Source organism: Gopherus flavomarginatus, chromosome 19 (genome assembly GCF_025201925.1).
Source record: "Gopherus flavomarginatus isolate rGopFla2 chromosome 19, rGopFla2.mat.asm, whole genome shotgun sequence".
Taxonomy (NCBI): domain Eukaryota; kingdom Metazoa; phylum Chordata; order Testudines; family Testudinidae; genus Gopherus; species Gopherus flavomarginatus.
In genome coordinates, this window is record NC_066635.1 from 1,794,726 (window position 1) to 1,810,001 (window position 15,276).

Genomic DNA, 15,276 nt, shown 5'->3' on the forward strand with positions numbered 1-15,276 from the left:
ATTCCAAGATGGAAAAGAAAGAGTTTGTGGGACCCCAGCCATCTCTACAGAGGGGGCATTGCAACAGTTATCTACTGGGATCAGAGGCATCCAGCCCTGAAGCAACACCCTCCCTCCCGGCACCATCAGAGAGACACACGCCTGACTTGCACATGCACCCCATCACACGCATGCACACGCCTGCCCGCAGAGCGCCGCTGAGCTCCCACGGGCCCAGAGAACCCTTCAGCTTTGCAATGCAAGTTCACAAACCCAAGGCACCACTTTGACAGGCCAAGCGGCTGCACAGGGGAAGGCCGGGGCACCCTGCAGGCTCTGAGTGAGGCCTAGTGCCCCCCAGCCACTGGGGCAGAGCCCGGGTTTGGAGCTGAGGAGTGTGCAAAGGGCCGTGCAGGCAGGCGGCTCCCCAGGGAGTGGGGCTGCAGGCTGCACTCAGCTCCTGCAGGTCCTGCCGCATGGCAGGCTGCCGCACACCCAGCATGCTGCAGGCTCCGCATGGGGAGGGGCTATGTACATTCAGGACCGGCGGCTTGCTGCCGTCCCGTGGGGGCCATGGGCAGGGATGCAGGGAAAGTGCAGTGGGTGGGGAGGGCTGGCTCCCCCAAGGGAACTGAACGGCAAACGGCAAGGGTAGCAACCAAACTGGCCTTGTTGAGAGGGCTTGGCCACCGGCTGCTGCTGAGGCACCCCAGAGATCCAGCCCTGGGGGGGCCGGTGGCAGGAGGGGGCAGTGCTTGCCCTCTGGGCTGTGCTCCCCATGCGTTGTGAGTGTGAGGGAGGAGCGTGTGAGAGCTCTTCCCCCACGCCAGGGGCTGGCTGCTGCCTGCGGCCCGGTGCTCAGTCAGGGACCTCGGGGTGCATGGGCAGCCCGCCCTCGCCCCGCCGGTACGACTCCCAGAAGGCCCGATCCAGCTGCTCCAGCTGCGAGCTCAGCGGCAGGTGGATCTCCAGGTGCATGTGCAGTGCTTCCAGCCACTGTGCCAGCCTGGGGAAGGAGGGCCTGGGGGAGAGAGGCCAGGTTAGATCCTGAGCACGAGGGGAACCCTTCCCCCAGCACAAGGGCAATCCCTCGCCCCCTGGGCACAAAGATCAGACCCTCCCCCCTAGCACCCTGACCGCTTGGGCCAGACCCCTCCCCGCAGCACCCTGAGCATGGAGGTCAGACCCTCCCCCCCAGCATCCCGGGACACAGGGGTCAGACCTCTCCTCACCCAGTCTGAGCTTAGCATGAGGGTCAGAGACCCCACAGCCCCAGGGGGAAAGTGCCCTCTGCAGGGGGCAGGAGCACTGTTCAATTCCCCCCTCCAGCCCAGACTCTCTCGTTCCATCAGCAGGGAGCCAGGTGCATGGGGCATTGCTGTGCGTGTACAGGCAGGGGGCACTGTGCGAGCGTTTATGGGACCAGCGGTCCCTTTCTCTCCCACACTCACTGCCTGGGGCTGGCCAGGGCTCCCCTGCTCACCTCTTCTCAGGGTCCAGGTCGCAGCAGTGCACGGCGATGGGAAAGAAGCTTGGGGGGCAGGCAGGAGGGCAGTATCGCTCCAGGAACCCTCGCACGTTGAGGCCGAAGTCCATGGTCCTGGGCAGGTAGTCGGGGTCGGCGCTGACCCGGCCGATGATCTGGGGTTGGGGGAGCACAGAGGTTAGGAGTGGGACCCAGCACAACTCAATGGAGAGCTCCGTCCAGGCAGCATGAAGCCACCTAGCGCTGCAGGGACACCCGGACACAGGAACTGGGGGGCTGGGCAAGGCGCAGAAGGGGGTGGGGCAGGGCTGCAGGGATGCACAGCAGCTCTGAGCCCCTGGGAAGACACTTGCCTCGCACAAGAGAATGCCAAACGAGAAGATGTCGACTTTCTCATCATAGCTCCTGCCTGCAGGGAGAGAGGAGACGGGTCAGCCCCCACCAGGCCCTGCTTCCCCCTGCCCCTTACACTGCCCTCCGGTGGCGTGAGGACAGGCAGGCCCAGCACTGCCAGGTCATGGATGTGCCCCCCGGCTGCAGATGCCCGCGATACCCTGGCTGCCACTGGGGCAGAGCCCGGGCTTGGAGCTCCCAACCGTGCCCTAGCCTCTCCGCTTACCATTGATCATCTCCGGGGCCATCCAGTAGGGGTTCCCCACCACCGTGTAGCGTTTCTTGCGGTCCGGTTTCTTCAGGTTCTTGAGCTGCTCAGGCTGGTTCTTTTCATCCACCATGAGCCGGGCCAGCCCGAAGTCGGCCACCACCACACTCCTGTTCTGAGCAGGAGAGACGGGCACAGGTCACTGGCGGCAGGCAGAGGCCAAGGCAGCTGCTTGCAGCCACTCATGGTAGCAGAACCACGCAGCGCCGAGTCTGGAGACAGCCCCTGCCGCACACCAGCCTGGGCCTTCTCAGCCACGGCTGCCGGCCGCCTGCCCGGCTCCCAGCCAGGTCCAGGGCTCTGTGCGGAGGCCAAGATGGCACCCGGGCCTGGCTCAGCAAACAGCAGCACTTACCTCCCGCACCAGGCAGTTGTGAGAGTTGAGATCACGATGGATGATGTTCATCGAGTGCAGATAGGCCTGGGGGAGCAAGGACCGAGGTCAGAACGGCACCAACTCACTGCACCCTCCTACATGGGGGCAGCATGCTGGCACTCAACGCTGCCTATGGCACCCCTGCCTGTACGTGCACAGCAACGCTCCCATAAACACCTGCACAGCGCCTCCGCTGTACATGTACAGCAACACCCCCATAAACACCCACACAGCGCCCCCACCTGTACATGCACAGCAACAACCCCCTAAACACCAGCACAGTGCTCTCGCTGTACATGCACAGCAACGCTCCCATAAACACCTGCGCAGTGCCCTCGCTGTACATGCACAGCAATGCCCCCCTAAACATCCGCACAGCACCCCCGCCTGTACATGTACAGCAACGCACCCCTAAACACCTGCACAGTGCCCCGCCCCCACATACACAGCTATGCCCCCAGAAAAACCCACACACCACCCCGGCCTGCACGTTCCCATAAATACCCATAAAGTGCCCCTGCCCACACATGTACAGCAACGCTCCCATAAACACCTGCACAGTGCCCCCACCTCTACATACACAGCAACACTCCCATAAACACCTGCACAGTGCCCCCGCCTGTAGATGTACAGCAATGCCCCCATAAATACCTGCACAGTGCCCCCGCCTGTAGATGTACAGCAACACCCCCATAAATACCTGCACAGCACTCTCACCTCTATATACACAGCAACTCCCCCATAACCCCCTGCACAGCGCTCCTGCCTGTATGTGCACAGCAATGCCCCCATAAACACCCGTACTGTGCCTGTCTGTACATGTACAGCATCTATAGGCGAAGACTGAGCTCCCGACTGTTCCCCTGCGTGGTGCAAGTAGAAATCGTTTCTTGCCGGTATGCTGCACGCATGGGAGGGACACAAAGGGGGGGGGGGTATGGGACGTCCCCACGTGACTCCTCCCCACCCCGTCCCAAGCCTGAGGCCCCTGCACTCTCCCGTCCCCTCCCCATGATCCACATCCATCCCACATTACCTGCGGGGGGGCTCTGTCCTCTTCCTGCTGCACCGGAGACTCCGGGCCGGAGGACTCAGGAGAGGCAGTTGTGTAGAAGGGCTGGGGGCCAGGCTGGGAGCGGTACAGCCGCACCAGAGGAGCTGCCGGCGTTCTGTTCATTTCCCCACTGGGCACCGCAGAAAGGAAAGGAGCAGAATGCCGACAGCTCCCCGCCCCCAGTCCTCCGGTGGGGCTGCTATACAGACAGAGGAGACACCGCCCCATGGAAGGGCTGGGGGCAGGCTCCTCCTCTGTCTTTCCGGTAGGCTATACCAGCTATAAATATCTTACTGGTATGGCGGACCGGACCGGACCACCGGACTTACCCCACTGGTTCCCCTGCATGCATTCCCTCGTGTACCTTTGTTTGGAGTGTCCCATTGCCCCCACCAATAAGCCAGGTGTGTATGTGCACAGCAAACACTCCCACAGCAATTCAACCGATGGGCAACACCTCTGCTGAGATCCCACACTCACCATGCCAGACGCAATGTCCTTGGCAAAGCTCACGCGCTGGCTCCATGGGTACTGGCTGTCCTGTGGGTGGAAGGGTTCCATTAGTGGCAGGAGAGGGAAGGGGTGCTTGCCTGCACGCCCTGTCCTGCAGCAGGCCCTGGGCCATGGCTCTGAGGCTGCCCAGAAGCGCTCAGCAACGGCTTGCATGAGCACAGCCCAACCGCCCCTGCCCCAGGAGAGCCCTGGCCATCGTCAATGGGCACAGCCCAGCCACCCCTGCCCCAGGAGAGCCCTGGCCATCATCCAATGGGCACAGCCCAGCCACCCCTGCCCGAGGAGAGCCCTGGCCATCGTCCAATGGGTACAGCCCAGCCACCCCTGCCCCAGGAGAGCCCTGGCCACCATCTGCACAGGCACAGCCCAGCCACCTCAAAGACGTACGTTCTACCAACAGTGTCATAATGTCCAAGATTTCTCATGTCCAACCCCCGAGTTGTGCCTGGAGCTCTAGGCCGGGGCAGCTCCCCTACTCACCATGCTCTTTATGATGCCTCGTAGGGTCCCCCCCTTGATGTATTCTGTGATGAAATTCAACCTCTTGTCCTTGTACAGCACCCCGATAAACTTCAGCACATTGGGGTGCTCTAGGCATCGCATCACTTTCACCTATGGGAGCCAAAGCACCATGGTCATCGTTTCATGGATCTCAAGGCCAGCAGGGTCACTGAGGCCATCTAGTCTGACCCCTGTAGAGCACAGGCCGGAGACCTGCCCCACATTTATTCCTAGAGCAATGGCCCATCTTGATTTAAAATAGAATCCATCACAACCCTTATCAGTTGTTCCAAGAGTTAATTACTCTGACTGTTAAAAAAACTCAATTATTTCTAATCTACCCCTGTTCAGTTTCAGCTTCCAGCTGTTGGGTCTTGTTAGACCTTTGTCTGCTAGACTGAAGAGCCAAATTTCTGTTCCCCAGGTAGGTACTTCCAGACTGAGATCAGCTCACCCCTTCTCTTTCTTAGGCTAAATTGATAAAGCTGCTTGAGTCAATCACTATCAGGCAGGTTTCTAATCCTCTAATAATTCTTGTGCTTTTCTCTGAACCTTCTCCAATTTACCAACATCCTTTATGAACTGCGGGCACCAGCACTGGACACAGGATTCCAGCAGTGGTCACACCAGTGCCACATACAGAGGAAAAATAACCTCCCTGCTCCTACTTGAGATTCCCGTTTATGCCTCCCAGGATCACATTAACCCTTTTGGCCACAGCATTGCACTGGGATCTCCTGTTCAGCTGATTATCCACCACGACCTGCACATCTTTTTCAGAGTCCCTGCTTCCAAGGGCAGTGTGGCTGACTCTCTTTGTTCCATAGACATTTACATTTAGCTGTATTAAAAACACACATTGTTTGCTTGTGCCCAGTTTACCAAGTGATCCAGATCTCTCTGAAACAGTGACCTGTCCTCTTCGTTATTTACCATCCCCCAAGTCTTCTGTCATCTGCAAACTTTAGCAGTGATGGTTTTGTGTTCTCTTTCAGGTCATTGATAAAAAAGGTTACATAGCCTAGGGCCCAGAACCGATCCCTGCAGGACCCCACTAGAAATGCTCCCACTCAATGACAATTCCCTGTTCACAATTACATTTTGCGATGGGGTCACAAAGTGAGTAGCCTAACACAGCGCTGCTGCCTGTTGGCCAGCCTTGGCTGCCTGGCCAAACCGCTGAGAGCCCAAGAGGGCAGGGACGGAGTCCAAGAAAGGGCCTTTCCCCTGCCCCCACTGGGCTGGGTCCCCTCAGAGTCATAGAAATGTCAGGCTGGAAGGGACACCAAGAGGTCACCTAGTCCAGTCCCCTGCACTGAGGCAGGACTAAGGATTGTCTGACTCTGACCATCCCCAGGATTTGTCTAACCTGTTCTTAAAACCTGTGACAGGGATTCCAGAACGCCGCTTGGCAATTTGTTCCAGCGCTTAACCACCCTGACAGTTACAAAGCTCTAATGTCCAACCTAAACCTCCCTTGCTGCAATTTAAGCCCATTGCTTCTTGTCCTGTCCTCAGTGGCTAAGGAGAACAATTTATCACCCTCCTCCCTGTAACAACGTTTAACGTATTTGAAAACTGCTATCATGTCCCCTCCCAGTCTTCTCTTCTGCAGACTAAACAAACCCAATTTTTTCAATCTTTCCTCGGAGGTCATGTTTTCTAGACCTTTCATCATTTGTGTTGCTCTTCTCTGGACTTTCTTGAATTTGTACACATCTTTCCCGAAGTATGGTGCTCAGAACCAGACACAATACTCCAGCTGAGTAACAGTGCTGAGTAGAGAGGAAGAATTACTTCTCGTGTCTTGCTTACAACACTCCTGTTAATACAGCCCACAGTGATTTTTTGCACCAGTGTTACACTGTTGACTCATATTTAGCTTGTGATCCACTCTGACCCCCAGATCCCGTTCCGCAGTACTCCTTCCTAGGCAGTCATTTCCCATTTTGTATGTGTGCGACTGATTGTTCCTTCCTAAGTGGAGTACTTTGCATTAGTCCTTATTGAATTTCATCCTATCAACTCTAGACCAGTGGTTCTCAAACTTTTGTACTGGTGACCCCTTTCAAATAGCAAGCCTCTGAGTGCGACCCCCCCCCAATTAAAAACACTTTTTATATATTTAACACCATTATAAATGCTGGATGCAAAGTGGGGTTTGGGGTGGAGGCTGACCTCCCATGTAATAACCTCGCGACCGCCGAGGGGTCCCGACCCCCAGTTTGAGAACCCCTGCTCTAGACCATTTCTCCAGTTTGCCCAGATCATTTTGAATTTTAATCCCTCCCAGCTTGGTATCATCTGCCAACTTTATAAGTGTACTCTCTGTGCCATTATCTAAATCACTGATGAAGCTATTGAATAGAACCGGACCCAGGACAGATCCCTGCGGGACTCCACTCGTTATGTCCTTCCAGCTTGACTGTGAACCACTGATAACTACTCTCTGAGTGCGGTTTTCCAGCCAGTTGTGCAAACATCTTACAGTAAGTGCATCTAGGTGTCCCTAGTTTGCTCATGAGGTCTGTTGAGACAGTATGAAAAGCCTTCCTGCAGCCTTGAGGAGTAGGAGAGGGACAGAGACTGGGTTGGATCAGGATCAGGGTTGAAGGACAGAGACTGTGATGGGCCAGGGTGTGTTTGGAGCGAGATCAGGGCTCAGGGACAGCAAGCAGGGTGGACTCACCTCTTTGAGGAATGCCCTCTGGGTCTCCTCATCAAAGCGGATCAGTTCCTTCATGACCATCACCTCGCCTGTCTCCCGGTGCGTCACCTGGCAGAGAGGGGCAGAGTGTTGGGAGAGCAGCCACATCCCCGCAGCTCCCTGCTGCAAGGAGCATTTCTCAGCAGGGTGGGGCTGCAATGGATACTGGAGTGGGGAAGGGCCCTCACCTCTCTATGGCAGCCACTGGGAGACCCACCTCCCCGTGTGGTGGGACAGTTACAGGATAATAGGGGGACAAGGGAGATGAGCCCATCACACAGGTGACACTGGGAGAAGGGACAGGGATCTGCAATGCAAACCCTGACAGTGGCCTGAGGGGCCTGGCCGCTGCTCTCCTGGGCTCTCAGCTTAGAGAGTGGGGAGGGTTAACCAGGGAGCGAGGGGCGAGAGGGGAAGCTGGGTTACCAGATGGGTGGGTATGGGGACCAGCGGAGGCCCAAGCTGGGTGGGCGGTACCTTAATGGCCTGTCCAAAGCAGCCCTTCCCCAGCACCTCGCCGTGGATCAAGTCTGAGGGACGGAAAATGCGATGCGTGCGGGAGACGATGCGGAGCGACTCGGAGCGGCTGATGTCCTTGCGCTGGGAGGCAGGGGAGCCCAAGGAGCTGGAGCACGGGGACTTGTCGATGCTGCAGCTCCTCCTGCAGAGCCAGGCAAAGCACACAGCAAGTCAGCTGGGCCATGGCCACAGGGGCCCCAGGTTCTATCCCACCGGAGCTCTCACCCCCTCAACCCTTCCTTCGGCCCACCCAGCAGCATGCTGGGCATGCGTGTAGCTCTGTCCTTACATGACTGTCCTCTGGCTGACAGCGCTGGCCTCACCGCCAGGCATGCAGGCCGGTGAGCGCTGGGGGCTGTGCAGGTCGGCCAGGGAGCTGCTCTCCAGCGCCGACTCTCGGGCCACCACCTCGTGGGGGTCGTGTTCTATGGTCAGCTGGAGGAGGCGGCTGGTCTCCTGGATGAGCAGGTCAATCTGCAGGCACAGAGTGAGGGACTCAGGTCCCTGGGCAGCTGCCTAGGTCCTGCCGGCTGGCTGGGGGAGCATGGGGAGGGCACGTACCTCGTCCAGTGGAACGTGCCTGATGGGGGTGCCGTTGATCTCCAGGATACGGTCTCCAATGTGGATGGAGTTCTTCATGTCGGGGCTGATGCAGTCAGGGTTCACTCTGGGGACAGGGCACACACAGTGCAGTGAGCTCCCGCCACACCTGCAAGGCGACAGGCTCACGCAGCCCCACGTCCAGCCCCCTGGATGGAGTTCGAGGGTCCCAGGCATCCTCACCCCACACAGCCAAGAGGCTTTTAGGTTTCACCCACTGGGGGCAGAGAAGGCACCAGTGCCCCCCGCCCCCCTGCATACAAAATGACACCTGGTCACCCCCAGCACCACAGGCTAATGCCCCAGCCACCCCTGCAAGAGACTGGCCCAGACACCCCCAGCCCCAGTGGCTTCTGTGTCCTCCACTTGGGCAGGGCGGGGGGATTCTCCCCTGTTCTCAGGTCTGGAGGATTCTCCCCTGTTCTCGAGGCGGAGGTATTCTCCCCTGTTCTTGGCTGCTCAGTGGCCCCTTAGGCAAAGGGGTTTGGGGGATGGTTTTGGTGCTGCACACACAGATCCCATTGCAAGTGGCTCTACCTGGGGCCCTCCTTTCTGGCACTAGACGGGATGTGAACTCCCACCCCTCAGAAGGGTGAAGCAGGGTGTGTGCATGGGGTGGGGGGGCTGGATTCAGTCTGCAGGGCTCTTTGGCCTCCTCCCCACGCACAGAGCTGTGAGAACTGGCAGAGGGGCTCCCACTGCACCAGGGAGATCTGTGCCCACTAGCCCCAAGCCTGCTACCTGTGGAATGCTCCCCTCTCCCTGCTGGTGCTAGAGCATCGTCCCCCTGCCCCGGGGCAGATACTTACTCTCGGACCCGGACCGTGTGGGAGTGTTCTGAGCCACAGTCCTGGGAGCTGCAGTGCTGGTCAATGGACACAGAGAGCCCTCGCTTCCCGTCGCTGCAGGCTGGGATGGACACCAGTGTGACAGTGTGTGGGATCCGGGCACCCGGGGAGTCCGGCAGGATCTGCTCTATCACCGGGGTCACCACCATCTGGTAGTAGCAGTGCCCGCTGGGAGAGGTGGGGAGGAGGGCAGCGAGGCAGAGACCCAGCCGGGGGAGACAGGAGAGAAGCCATGAGCAGTTTGTTAGCAGTTTTTCTTTGCAGATGGGTTCAGGGCAAGGGGGACCCAGGCGCTGGCCCGTGGAGGGGAACAGCCCCTCTCAGGAGAGGCAGTGAACAGCAGGCTGGGGCTCACCCTGTGCTCCCTAACAGTGCATTTCAGTCTGTGGCATGTCCCAAGAGGAGGACTCGCTGAGCACCCACTCTGCAATGTGCCACAGCTGGGCTATACTCTGCCCCACTCTCCCCACTGTGTCCAGAAGGCTGCACTGGGACGTGGGCCCAAGGACAGGTGCACAGTGGGGCCATAGCAGTCCCAAGAGTTAGTGGGACAACACAGGATGGCCCAGATCAGCCCATTGGCCACTAGCCCAGTACCCCCCTCCCACATGCCGGAATGGATCCGCCCACTGGCCACTAGTCTGGTACCCCCTGCCACGCGCTGGAATGGATCAGCCCACTGGCCACTAGTCTGGTACCCCTGCCACGTGCTGGAATGGATCAGCCCACTGGCCACTAGTTCGGTACCCCCCACCCACCCACGCGCTGAAATGGATCAGCCCATTGGCCACTAGTTCGGTATTCCCCCGCCTGCTGGAACGGATCAGCCCACTGGCCACTAGTCCGGTACCCCCCCACCTGCTGGAATGGATCAGCCCACTGGCCACTAGTCCGGTACCCCCCCACCCGCTGGAATGGATCAGCCCACTGGCCACTAGTCCGGTACCCCCCCCCGCCCGCTGGAATGGATCAGCCCCCCGGCCACTAGTCCGGTACCCCCCCCCCCGCCCGCTGGAATGGATCAGCCCATTGGCCACTAGTCGAGTACCTGCTGGAATCATTGCCACTGCTGTTTGCGGTGGGCCCCTGTGGGTGTGACTGTGCCCCTGTAGGGGGCATGACGCTGGCCCGGGTGGGAGGGGACGTGAGCCCGGCCCCGGGGGGAGGGGTGTGACCCCAGCCCCACATACCAGTAGAGCTTGGAGCGCTCCACGAGCGCGTAGGTGTCGCCGTCACCGATGAACGCCCGGCAGCTGAGGCAGCTGAAGCACTCCGGGTGGTATTTCTGCTCCCCAGCCACCTGTTCAGGAGAGACAGAGCGAGGGCTGAGCGTGCACACCTGGCTGCACCCCCACCGCTCAGGCAGCAGCCGGGCGAGCGCTGGGCCAAGCATCCTGCCCAATCCACTCCTCTGCTGTGCCTGGAAGAGCCTCCTGCAGCTGGGCCTGAGCCCCACAGGCTGCTGGCCCCACAGCTGGACAGGCGCATGCGACTGGTTCATGGGGGGTCTAGGCCAATGATGGGGCGAGGCAGGAGTTACATCCTGCATCCCTGCTCTGAACCCCGGCAGCCTCATGGTGCCACTGGCAAAGATCCACTTCCCTGCTGCCCTGTGCTATAGCCCATTCCTCCTCTCTGGTCCTCTGCCCGTGAGCTCTGCCCATGGACACCGGGCCCCATTCGCTGGTGCTAGGTGGCTCCTTGGCACCAACATACCACACAGCAGTAAAGCCCCCTGAGAAACTCCCCCATGCAGGGGCCCTCTGGTAGGAGAGGAGCCAGCTCTGACAGCTTTGTGCCTCCTCTACAGGAACCTCAGCACCGGGGGTGCGACAGCAGCTGGAGCAGGTCTGGCCAGGCAGTGCTTTGCCCCACTATTCCTCAACTGCATTTGGGGCACAAGGAACGGCAACCCTGGGCCCCCTCGTGGCTCTGGGCCAGGCTCTGAAGCAAGATTACCCCAAGTCCTCTTCTAAGGGGTTGCACCAGGGATCCTGCCTTCAGGGCTTGGATCCCTGCTCCCTGCTGCAGGAGTCCGCCTCTCACATGCCATGTGCTGGGAGCTCACCCCCAGCCAGGCGGTGAGGGGAGCCCGCCAGGCAGGGATCTGTCTGTGAGGTGGTGTGGAGTGATGGCCTCGTGCCCTAGCAGGGAGGGGCCCGGCCCTTCTCTCCTGCTTGGGGAGCCAGAGCCAGGATCACCAGGCTCTGCTCTGGGTGCCTCAGGAGAAAAGCCAGACAGGCTCCGGGGCTGGAGGGAGCCCACAGTGAGAGGAGATTCAGGGAGCTGGCCTAGGGACAAGTGGGGGACAGGGACAGCACTAAGGCCCTGCAGAGCCCGAGCAGGGAGGGCAGCTACTCAGCCAGGGCACCTCAGGAATCACAGGATTAGATGTAGTAAAGGAAAACGCGCCCTGATGGCCAGGCCAAGGCTGCTGAGGGTGAGAGCTCTTTGCCCCTGGCTGGACAAAGCCCTGGGAGCAGCCCTGCCCAGTGGGGACAGCCTGGATGGGACCCCAGGGCCTGCTCTCATGGCCAGGGCACTACATCCCGTGGCTGGGGTGGGGCAAAGAGCCCCTCCCTGCCCTGTGCTTGTAAACAAGGGGAAGTGCCCTGGGCTGCAGCATAGTCACATGGCTGGCCTCCCCAGCCCAGCCTTTCCCCGCTGTGGCAATGACAGCACTTCACTGAAGCACCCTGGGTAGGAGACGGGAAGTGCAGAGGCAGGGCTGCCCGGAAGGCACTTGCTGACTCGGCTCCCTGCCTGGCTGGACCAGACCTCCGAACACAGCTCTTCTGGGGTGACCTGGGCGGGGACAGGCTCTCCTGGGGGGCATGCAGGACATGCACAGGTTAAGCCCTGGGGTTCGGAAAGAGATTCGAGCATGGAGGAGAGCTGCCATGGGGGAACCCCTGGGCTCAGCCTCAGAAGCCCTGGTCCTAGGGGGACCCCTGGGCTCAGTCTCAGAGGCCCATTCCTGGGGTGGGACCCCTGGGCTCTGTCTCAGAGGCCCAGGCCCTGGGGGATCCCTGGGCTCAGTCTCAGAGGCCCTGTCCACATGTGCTGGGGTGAAGCTGTATGAACCCAGCAGGACAGTGTTCATGAACAGAAAGGCAATCAATTGGCAGGTAGTGACTGTCGGATATAAACATCCCCTGCAGTCCAAACCCTGCGTGCTGAGCGGGCGCTGCAGCCCCAGCACGGCACTGACTAGCACAGCTGCTCGCACGGGGAAGGTTGGGAGTTTGCCAGTAAAACCTGCGCCAAATCGCTCCCCACAGAGGGCCCACCAGACAAACAGAAGCAAGAGGTATCAGCAGCTCTGTGCTGCCCACGCTGAGCGAGTGAGACGCAGAGTGAGTCACGGACAGGGAGGTGAGACTGCCAGTGCTGTCAGCTTGGGGCTCCCCAGGAATGGAGGACAGGAGGTTTGAGTCGCTTTTGACGTGACAATGTCCCGTTAACTCCTGGGGCTGGAACCTCTCTCACCAGGCGTGACTCCACTGCCATCACTGCGGTCCCACCAGGGGTGCTGAAACCACGTATTTGGGTTTTTACTGCTACTTCCACCAAGGGGGTGCGGCAGCATCCCCCAGCACCTATGGGTATCACTACTGACCCCTTGTCTGCAAAGGGGATGGATATGGCACTCGACCACGTCAGTGCACCCTGGCTATTCTCCCAGCTCCCTGACTAATTGCCACTTATCTGCCTCAGGCAAGAAATCTGAGGTTACAAGTTTCCACCCAAAATCCAGTGACATTAGTGATATCAACAAGCCCCTCAATCCCGCCTCCAATGGCCAAGGGGCCCGGTTGCTGGAAAGCAACATCATTCCTGGCCCTCCCCTTTGTGGGCAGTGGCCGCAGCTCCCAGTCTGGCCCTTACCTGTAGCATGAAGCTGTACCAGTTCCCCTGCTGGTGCATGAACCTGGCTTCTCCTACCATGGTGCTGGGTACGTGTGACAGGCTCCCTGCTGTGTGTGTGACTTATTTACTCGCCCACTGCTGGAAACTACCCCCTTTCCAATGACCTCATCTCTAGATGACACTAGCTAGCAACGCCCACATCTTCAGCTTCAGCCCCAGGTCATGTCCCACGCTGCCCTGCAGAGAAGCTGGGCTGGGAATGTCCAGTCACTGCTAGCCACAAGCCCATCAGGTTTGTGGGAATCCCCAGAATCCAAGGAGCCCTGGGCCTGAGTCTCTGCTTGTCTGCACGCTGTGACAGCATTGATCTCAGTGCCGGTCTGGCTGGGCAGTGCTCCACCGGAGTAAATGACTGCATAGGGTCAGGCCTCGCACCCGGGTTGGGCTGATCGCACAGAGCCCTGTGCCCCTCACTTTAAGCTGTTCCTTAGGTGCACCCACATTCAGGCTGCTCACAGGGGACGACGCCTCTGCTCTGATGAATGGTACTTACCATGACCAGCCCCTTGGTGATCTGCTCTGAGCAGCCGTGGCACAGCTCCCCAAACCTGGCCCAATAGTCCTTCTTGCAGTATAGGCGACCATCCTTCTCGTAGTACTGGTGGGACAGCAGGGCCCCGCACTCACAGCACCTGCAGTAGCAAGAGGGCGGATCACGGATAGCAAAGCCCTTTGAAGAGCCTGCCCGTGACCTATTGGGATCCGAACGAGGGCACCATGCAAGCGTGACCCTCCCCACTGCCCGGCCACAGGAAAGGCGCAGTACCATGGGACTGGGCTGCTCCTGCTGTGCGCTACCTCCCCAAATGGCTGCAGGGCTGAGCTCTGGGCCCTTGCAGAGGAAACTCTGCCTGTCCGCGGCATCTGCAGCCCCAGCCCCTGATTGTGCACCCCACAGTAGAGGACTAGCTGCTATACTCCGGGCACGGGGGCTGCCCCAGCTAGCGCCGGCCCTCCATGCTGAGCTGCCCTTCATCCCTCCCGTATGGCCCTGCCGGTCTCTGCTCCTTGCCACCCATCCCGCACCCCACCCAAGCTCCCCTCCCTCACACATCTGCACGAGCCACCATGTCACCGCGACCTGGCAGCTGCAGACAGCCAAGTGACCTTACAGACCTCACTCCTCACTCGCTCGCCAACCCACCCCGGCCCTGCGGCTGTCCCAGTGACTGCAGGGGAATTGCACCAGACGTGCATTGGGTCCAGCCAGCTTCGCCTGCTCTCCAGCTCACGCTGCATCCTGCTGGCCTCTCCCAGGCCTGCTCATTTCCCCTGGGCTGACAGTGACAAGGCAGGTGGCTCACGCTCCCTCCCAGCATAGCAGGAGTTAATGCTCAGCCCTTCCTGGTCAGGTCCCAGCTACGCTCAACCCCTCCCCCATCCTGGGACCAGGGTGTGTCCCAGGGACATTCAGCCCCTCCCCCATCATGTAACTGCCCCAGGGACAATCAGCCCCTCCCCCATCACATAACTAGCCTGGTGACGCTTAGGCCCCCCCATCCCCCCATGCAGAGTGAAGAGCAGACGTGAGTTCAGGGCTGCAGCCTGACAGTGTCTGCGCAACTGGGAAGCTCTGGAACCCTGACTCCATCTGTGTGGGCACCTCTGAGCTGTGCCAAATGCTGATGGAGAAAGAGAGAGACCGCTGCTCCTCTGGCAGGGGGCTGCCAGCCTCCTGTGCGCTTCTGGGAGAGCCGCTGTTCCAGCTCTGGGGCAGATGTATGTCTACACTGCATGTAGACGCCCCCTGATCCGGGCTAAGGGCTGTTTACTTGTGGTAAAGGTGTTTGAGCTCAGGCTCTGGGATCCTCCCACCTCGCAGGGTCCTACAGCCCAGGCCCTAAGCCTGAGCCCGCGTGCCCGTGTCAGTGGGCGCAGACCAGCCGCGGGTGTCTAACTGCAGCGTACACATACCCAGAGAGATCACAATCACTGCACGTCGCTCTGTGCTGCCGGCGCTTCTCCGGGAACCTAGCACCTCTGGGTCAATGGGCAGGCTCCATAGTGGAGACGGAGCCAAAGGCTCCACGGACTATGCTCAGCAGGGGATGGCAATGGCTGGCAGACGGGGCTGTGATGGCCAGCGGTTATCAGCACATGCA

The 15,276-nt window shown here is 59.7% G+C and overlaps 1 protein-coding gene across 1 annotated transcript in view; it reads right to left on the minus strand.

Moving 5' to 3' along the window:
- Positions 1–373: 373 nt before the first annotated feature.
- Positions 374–15,276, minus strand: part of LIMK1 (LIM domain kinase 1) — a 43,959-nt gene continuing 29,056 nt past the window's right edge. Inside the window, exons 3-16 of the mRNA XM_050929237.1 lie at positions 13,668–13,806; positions 10,435–10,544; positions 9,206–9,412; positions 8,358–8,463; positions 8,086–8,270; positions 7,755–7,938; positions 7,260–7,346; positions 4,550–4,681; positions 4,037–4,096; positions 2,482–2,547; positions 2,085–2,241; positions 1,819–1,874; positions 1,463–1,620; positions 374–1,000 (exon numbers count right to left, since the gene is read on the minus strand). Coding sequence (XP_050785194.1) covers positions 838–1,000; positions 1,463–1,620; positions 1,819–1,874; positions 2,085–2,241; positions 2,482–2,547; positions 4,037–4,096; positions 4,550–4,681; positions 7,260–7,346; positions 7,755–7,938; positions 8,086–8,270; positions 8,358–8,463; positions 9,206–9,412; positions 10,435–10,544; positions 13,668–13,806 — 1,810 coding nt within the window. The 3' untranslated portion in view covers positions 374–837. The remainder of the gene's footprint in view (positions 1,001–1,462; positions 1,621–1,818; positions 1,875–2,084; positions 2,242–2,481; positions 2,548–4,036; positions 4,097–4,549; positions 4,682–7,259; positions 7,347–7,754; positions 7,939–8,085; positions 8,271–8,357; positions 8,464–9,205; positions 9,413–10,434; positions 10,545–13,667; positions 13,807–15,276) is intronic.